Source organism: Dasypus novemcinctus, chromosome X (genome assembly GCF_030445035.2).
Source record: "Dasypus novemcinctus isolate mDasNov1 chromosome X, mDasNov1.1.hap2, whole genome shotgun sequence".
In the NCBI taxonomy this organism is placed as follows: Eukaryota; Metazoa; Chordata; class Mammalia; order Cingulata; family Dasypodidae; genus Dasypus; species Dasypus novemcinctus.
In genome coordinates this window covers 109,657,198-109,664,717 of record NC_080704.1, presented here as the reverse complement: position 1 = coordinate 109,664,717, position 7,520 = coordinate 109,657,198, and the positions used below count along the sequence as shown (strand labels likewise).

Sequence of the window (7,520 nt, the reverse complement as noted above, 5' to 3'; positions counted from 1 at the left end):
ATAATTTTAATGTTGAATTTTGGGCAACAATCATTTCCCCACTGTGTTCCTTTTGGAAATATAAACCATGCTTTCTAGAGAAGAGAATACTTACTGAAGCTTACATAAATAGGGACAGAAATGATTTTCAACACTTAGGGTTCTTAACTGAGACATAACCTGGGAAAAATAAACAACCACTTGTGTTTCTAGAATTAACAGGATCAACCAAAAAACCTTAGGTTTTATAAATGTAGTTTAATGGACAAATAATAATATCTGAATGCACAAATTATATATCTAAATATTTTGTCTTACAAAGTACTTTGGCACATCTCTGGCTGATAGGCAGCTGTGCCTAGCAGATATGACAGTATCCAAGGGAAGAGCATACCAGCAAAGGAATAGCATGTGGCACTCACCTGGAATCTCACAGGAATTGTTTGTGAGCACTAGTGAGACCTCCTTTGGGTACCATCCCCTTCGTCTGAAGGGAATCTATAGGGTTTGGGAGGCTGTAGGTACAAGTGGGGAAAAGAGACAAATACAGCTCACACGATCTTTATCTTATTTGGGTCCACAGCAGCTCTGTAAGGCAAGTATTATTCCCATTTAGCTGAGAAATGACTAACTCTTAAACATGTAATAAGTACCTGGTTCATATTGCTACCTAAGAGATTCAGAAGAAACTTGGGATATGTTTTTCTTTCTTTAAGTCCTGACAAGTATATATTAAGTGTCACATTGGCTTTAGGAGCTGATTGGCAGGATTTTTTATTGCTTCACATTTTTTCATTATACTGTCTGTCGTGTTGGGTTCTTTTGTTTTTGAGCATGTGACAAGTTCATCTTAAAAAAATAAATTCAGATTAAGCAAAAGTAAAAAACAAAATTAAAATCACCTATTAAATTACCATAGGTAGCCCCTGTTAACTTCTGTGTATATACATTCGTTTTTTTCTGTGCATGATAATATATAAATATACAAGTTTTTTTTTTACAAAAATGGGATATTATATATACTTTTTGAAACCTTTTTTCATTTCACTATATAAATAAAATACATCTTTCCATGCATATGGGTGAAGTTCATGATGGAAAGAGGGAGACTTGCAGATTTGGGGGGGGGGGTCAATTTTATACCAGTTACAAGAGAAACACCTAAAACAAAGGCAGGCAAAAAGTTAAAATTAAGAAGGGCAAAGGTCTGTAAGAAAATGCAAACAGAAATCTCAGGTGGCAATACTAGTATAAGGTAAAACAGAATTCAAGGCAGAGTACATTATATAGGATAAGGACGGTTCCGTTTTGCCTTCCAATGCATTATCATCAGTTTGTTTCTTACTCTTTTCATCTCTTCCATGTCTTCCGCTACCTTTATCATCTCCTCATTGGTTAAATTCCTGCCATGTATGTCCCCACTTAGCTGCGGCCGAGAACGAGCCAGCCTTTCTTTAAAACTTCCTTCTTCTAGCTTATGTTTCCCTAATCCACAAGGAGGCTGCTCCATTGGAGGGCGCTCCTCGAAAGGGTACTTCCTAGAAAGGCTCTCCTGAGGAGGGCGCTCCTCAGAAAGGAGGATCTCAGGAAGGAGCTCTGGAAGGAGTTCCTCCGGAAAGAACTCCTCATCCGAGGACTGCTCCTCCGAAGACTGTTCCTCGGAAGAGGGCTTTTCTGGAGGATGCTCTACAGGAGGTCGCTCCTCGTTGCACTTTGTCGTGCTCGGTGGCTGTTCTTCATTTTCTTTGCAAGGTGTTTCCATGTTGAGGACTGTCTTTAAGCACAGTTATTCTTAGGAAACAAGAAAGGCAAAGTGAAATCAGCTACTTGTGGATGGGCCAAAACCCCATCCATGGGTTCCAATACCGCCTTTTCCCGATTCGGGGCCCAGGTCCTCAAATTTATGCTTCCCGAGAGGCCTGTCTGGCTCTGCATACCCCGCCATGTCTCTGTCTTTCTGGCTCCCTGCCACCCCCTCCTTCCCGAAAGCCCACCGTTTTCCCAGCAGGCCTTGCCACATGCCTTTCCGGCATGGATAGGGACGGGGCGGCGGGGCCCGCAGACTCCGTTCCATTCCGCGTCATCCCTCGCACCCTGGTCCCCGTCCACTGCCCACTCCTTCTCCGACCTGGACCTCTCCTGGCGTTTTGCTTCTTGTAGACCCCTCCTTGAGGTGCACCGCTGTGACGTCCCCACCTGCAAACAGACGTAACACACGGTAGGAGGCGGGGTGTGAGGCGGGGTGTGTGTGTGCGGGGCGGGCTGATTGGCACATGTTCTTTTCTGGGCACTTGTCGCCTCCGCCCCGGAGTCAGCCTCTGCGTCAGCGTCGGCGTCAGCGTCAGCGTCAGCGTCAGCGTCAGCGGCTTCTGATTCTCCCCGCCCCCCATGTCCTCCATACTGAGCCTGCCTCTCACCCCAGCCCCCCATCGTGCAGTGCTGGTCATTTTTTTCTCAAGCGGGAAGTGAAAGAGGATTACTTAAAACCTCTTTTTGAGTGTCTGTGTCTCCCTCTCAGGACCCCTCTCTCCTCCCCACCCTGTACCAAAATCAGCATTTTCTGCACCTAAATATGGACGCGGGGGCGAGGCCGAGGCATAAGGAAAAGGCCTGAGCTCTTTACTAGCCGGATCCCAGGGGTTACTAGACAACATCGACCCTCACACCGATTTAAGGGGATCGAGAGAACTTACTTTCTCTTGCTTTTCCCCACGACCAAAGGGCAGTGGGGAGATGGTGTCTGGACAGGCAAAAAGGACCAGGATGAGAGGGACTTGGGCAGACACAGGCTCCTGGTCACGTGAGGGCTGCGCGTCACCCCCAAGCTCGGATATACACAGTTATCACTTGGACCCGCGGCCGTGCTGCAGTAGCCCCTCCAACACAGCCGACCTTGTCACTCGCCTCTCATTGTTTATATTTGTCTTTCTCTGGTTACCAGGAACGGCTAGCTTCTAGTCTTAAAATACATTGCCTCTTCCTCTCTGCTGCTTCCTCTGATACCGCCTCTCTTTCCCCACTCTCCCATCCTAAGCTACCAAGGCCCACTATTTCTCCTGCAGCCCAGATCCTGCACTGGAATGTAACTATTTTACCTTCATGAATCAATATCATCTCCCATCGTTCCCAGTTTTAATCCATATCCATAATTCCTCCATTTAGGTTCTATCATGTTTTCACCTCTTGTCACTTTCATGGGAGACAGTCTTTCACTTTTCCTTGACGTCTGTATTTTGCTTTTTTGAGCACCCAGACCTATATTACTAATAGAAGATCCAGTCTAAATGAGTAATCTTTCAGCTGTTTGCTGCTAGAATTTTTGATACAAAACAAAATTAATTTTTTTCCTTTTAAAAGTATACTCTAATAAATACTTCAGAAAGAGTTAAGTTTGTTTAGGATATAGATCTAAAAAGGATGAATGCTTTGATTTCATAAATCAAAATATTGTTTTGTCCATCAAAGTTCAAATAGTCTGGAAAATCCATAGTTATCTGAAATGGGAGAGGTCTTGGGCATGGCATTATTATTAGGAAAAAAAACACCACCTAGTAAGTAGTTGTTATTCACAACAGAAGAAAGATTTTGCTGGAACTCTGCCTCCTTTTGGTGCTGAAGGTCAAGAAAGTTGATATTAATTCATTACATTGACAAATACTAGGGTCCTAGCACTGCTAGACCCAAAAAGATAGATGCAGCACAGAGGCCATTCAGTATTACACTATGCAATAATTCTGTTGACCACACACTAAGTAATAGGATTAAAGTCATTCTAACATACTCAGTTGTTACTGCAAGTATATATATTTTAATCTAATGATTTTTTTTATGCTCTTTGACCTCATGCCTGCATCTCACCTACTCACATCAGCCCCAATGCTACTTTCTCATGCTGATGCCCTTTTCTTCCAGGGAGTAGACGACTTCTCCTTTCCTCTCTGCCTTTAACTTTCAGGATCAGTGGCCATCAGATCAGTGAGGATACTGGGATTTCCTTCCGTCCTTCCCTTCCTCCCTCCCAGCTGTCTAGTAAGTTTCCAAACAGAAATTCATACCTGAAGTTTCCCATTTTAAGAATGTTTTGTTGCTTTTCTCTGGTGTCTAATTTACTTTGTGTTAAGATAGCAACTAAACAGATATTAGTTCACCTTTATATCTTTTCCATAACTGTTAAACTATTCAATTTTCCAGTGATGCTTGTCTTTAAAGTCAAGTTTCACTATGCCTGCTTTACTCTTCAACAAGGATTGGTTTCTCATGTTTATAGTTTCTCTCTGTGAGGAGTCCCATTTTATTCATTTAGTCATTTCTCTCTCTTTTTTTTTTTACATCCTATGATGCAGAACTCAGTACCTTATACGATATCCTATTGAAATTTCAGACTGTTCTAGTCGAATTTTTTTTTTCCCCTTCTGTGGGCTAAAATCTGCCTCCTCGTAGTTTACACACATTGATTCTGTTTCTGTACTCTAGAGAGATACAGTCAAGTATAAAGTAATAAAAGTACCTTTTACACTTAATAGTCTGAAACTGCCAGAGTTTATGTCCTCATTTAATCCTTTCCCATCTGTGACACACACTGCACAATCTACTGATTCTTTCCGTGACTCACCTTTCTCACCTACCTCATAGTATTGTAAGAGTCAGTAATATATGTTAAGGACCTGGAATAGTCCCTAGCACATGGAAAGCTCTCTACAGGCATTAGCTATAATAACAGTAATAGTAATAATAATAAAGGTATGATACTGTACAAATAATATTACTATCATTCTTTTATTACTAACATGAATTGAGACTAACTTATGCTAGGCATTGTGCTAAGTGTTTTTAGTATATCTCATGTAATCCTTTAACAATTATGTTTTCACCAAGACTTACTTTTTTAGAGGTTTAACCTCCCCAGTTATTGCAGCTGTTTCTGAAAAGATACATTTTTTAAAAGTTATTAACTATCCTACATGCTCCTGAGTTTGTGAATTTCTCTGAAAATTCTGAATACCCTGCCTAGTGTAGAATCAGGTGATAGGATCACTCTCTTCATTCTGGAATAGACACTATTCACCCATTGATGCATCTAAGATCATACTAGGTTTTGTGGATGCCATGCCACACTGTTGAATCCAGTTTAAATTGTACTCAGCTGAGATCCCCAAATCTTTGTTTCATATATCCAGCTGTTAATACACTTCTGTAATTTATTTCAATTTTAACACAAGTAAAGAAGCTTTTATTTGCCTGGGTTATATGTCATCTTGTTACATTCACTCCCTCATTCTTTGAATTGGATTCTGTCATTTGCTATATTAGCTACAAAATATTAATTTAAATCATGCCATTGATAACACGTAGGATGATGATAAAGTCAGCAAGTTCAGGAAAGATCTGGGGGTGAGGGAGGGGTCACAGCAAAGAGCTTTGACTCCAAGTGAAAGAATACCTTTTCCCTTTTGGGTGTGGCAGCCAGGAGTATGCCTTGCTAGGCCAGTTCCCCTGCAGTTCCCCATACAGAGTGGTTCCTTAGAGTAGGATTGATTTTTAATGCTGGTAATAGGGGACAAAATTGTTTGAGAGCTCCCAAATCTGTAGAATCATATCTTTGATGAGTACATGGTAAATATGTCAGTAGACAAGGGAGGTGTGAGGAATTGGAAGGAGAAAAGGAAGAATGAAGACACTGTCTCTGTATTGGCAGTAGCTGATTTGGGATTTCCTTGGGAGAAAGGGCTCTCAACAGGGAATAAGATGAAGGTAATTCTGCCCTGGTGACAACCATTTATTACAGAGGAATGTGGTCTGCTACTCATCTCTGCCTGTGGTCTGGGTTTGGGGGGGCCTGTGAAACAATCCTTCTGATGGAATTTGATGTGATGCTGGTGACATAAGGGTGTTGTGTGAGCATGTTGCTTGGCACATTATTATTGGTAGTGAGGGTTTAAGGAAGGGGATTCCAAGGATCCCCATTTTAAAATGGAAATAACTGAAGCTCTGGGAGGGTACAGATGGTTCCATTGAAATTCAGAGGATCATAAGTGGCAAATGTGAGATGGAAACCCAGGCAGTATGACATGAGAGGTAGTGCTTATAACCACTGCTCTTGAGCAGTGGACTCCAGCCACATCTGCATGCAGTCAGGGTGGGCAACACAGGCCTTTTCAGGTAGCAGGAGCTGAAGAGATCAGAAGACAGGCAGGGTAACCATGCAGGAAAGAGGGAAGACCCTGGGCAACTGCTGCCATGACAACAGACTCCAGGGACATGGCCTTCCTCTGGGGGCTCTCAGGAAGCCTAAGGTGGGTTTCTGCTCCAGGTGTTCCTGCTCCATGGAGAGACTGCGCTTCTGAGGCAGGTACACTGCCTGCCCTCCCTCCCTCCAGGTCCCCTCTACATGACAGATTCCACAGAAATCTGGTTTTCTTTGCAGGACTTGGAGTTGAGGAGCTCTGCCCCCTCCAGCCCAGAGGTTCTCCCTGCTGCTGCCATCTTTACGTTCTTTTCTAATGGCACCTATGGCAGTACCTTGGTCTCAGACTTGCAGCAGTTAACTGCAGCAGGCCCTGTCCAGCCCTTGGCTCTCAAGCTCCCTGCCCCCAACTCCCTCCACAGGGGGAAATAACCAAGTGGGAAATGCAATAACAACCTTCTCTATTTTGGTTCTGACCTGATCCTAACTGGGGCCGAGGGACAGACAGACAGACACACACACACAGAATATGCCCATAGAAACAAGGAAGGGGCTCTGTGGAAGAGTGGAGTAGCAACCCAAGCTGTTGGAAAATGCAGAGGTACAGGGAGGGCTGAAGGGAGAGTGTACCAGCCCGGGGGCTGGGCAGGCCTTATGCTGTCATACAATCCTGTCACTCACTAGCTGGGGGCTTTGGAGTCATAGGAGTCCTCTTTCCCTCTCTATGCCTCTCTCTGTGTCCTCCTTCTGCTCCCTAAAAGATATGTTGTGTGGGTGGAATGAATGAGGTCCCTTCCAGCTCTAGGATGTTGAGTCCATGCTGCCGACCTCCTTGTGGAGGAGCTCCTTTTTGGTTTTTTAAACTTTTCATTTTGAAATAATTTCAAACCTATAGGACTCTTGCAAAAAAATTGTTAAAAACCCACACAGAGAACTCCAACATATGCCACCCTCCCCAAATACCCAGATCTACTAATTTTAACATTTTGCCACATTTGCCATATCATTCTATCTATCTATCCCCTCATCTATATCTTATCTGTTTTCTGAACATTTGGAGTAGGTTGCATATATCATACTCCCTGAACACATAATACATCCATATAAATTTCGTAAGAACAAGGATATTCATTTATGTCATCATCTTTAGTACAGTTATCAGATAAGTTCAAGATATTTAACAGTGATATAAAGCTTATATTCCATATACCAATTTTTTCTTATGTCCCAATAACAACTTTCTGAGAATTTTTTCTTCCATTCTTAGAACCCATTCACAATCATTTAATTGTCATTACCTCTTTTGTTTCTGGTTCTTTTTATTTTTCTGAGTTACAGTCACATATTTAATTAAAAA

The 7,520-nt window shown here is 42.6% G+C and overlaps 1 protein-coding gene across 3 annotated transcripts; it reads right to left on the bottom strand.

Annotated features, from left to right (window-relative positions):
• Nucleotides 1–217: 217 nt before the first annotated feature.
• TCEAL1 (transcription elongation factor A like 1) lies at nt 218–2,725 on the bottom strand. Of its 3 annotated transcripts, XM_071213279.1 has the most exons (3): nt 2,673–2,725; nt 2,108–2,175; nt 218–1,770 (listed from the first exon to the last, which is right to left on the bottom strand). In XM_071213279.1, the coding sequence occupies exon 3, from the start codon at nt 1,739–1,741 to the stop codon at nt 1,262–1,264; it is 480 nt and encodes a 159-aa protein (XP_071069380.1). In that variant the 5' UTR covers nt 1,742–1,770; nt 2,108–2,175; nt 2,673–2,725; the 3' UTR covers nt 218–1,261. The 3 variants fall into 3 exon arrangements, with proteins under 3 accessions (XP_071069380.1, XP_004469718.1, XP_012384946.1); XM_004469661.5 differs by lacking the exon at nt 2,673–2,725 and having other exon boundaries at nt 2,108–2,226; XM_012529492.4 differs by lacking the exon at nt 2,673–2,725 and having other exon boundaries at nt 1,974–2,108.
• Between the last annotated feature and the right edge of the window lie 4,795 nt (nt 2,726–7,520).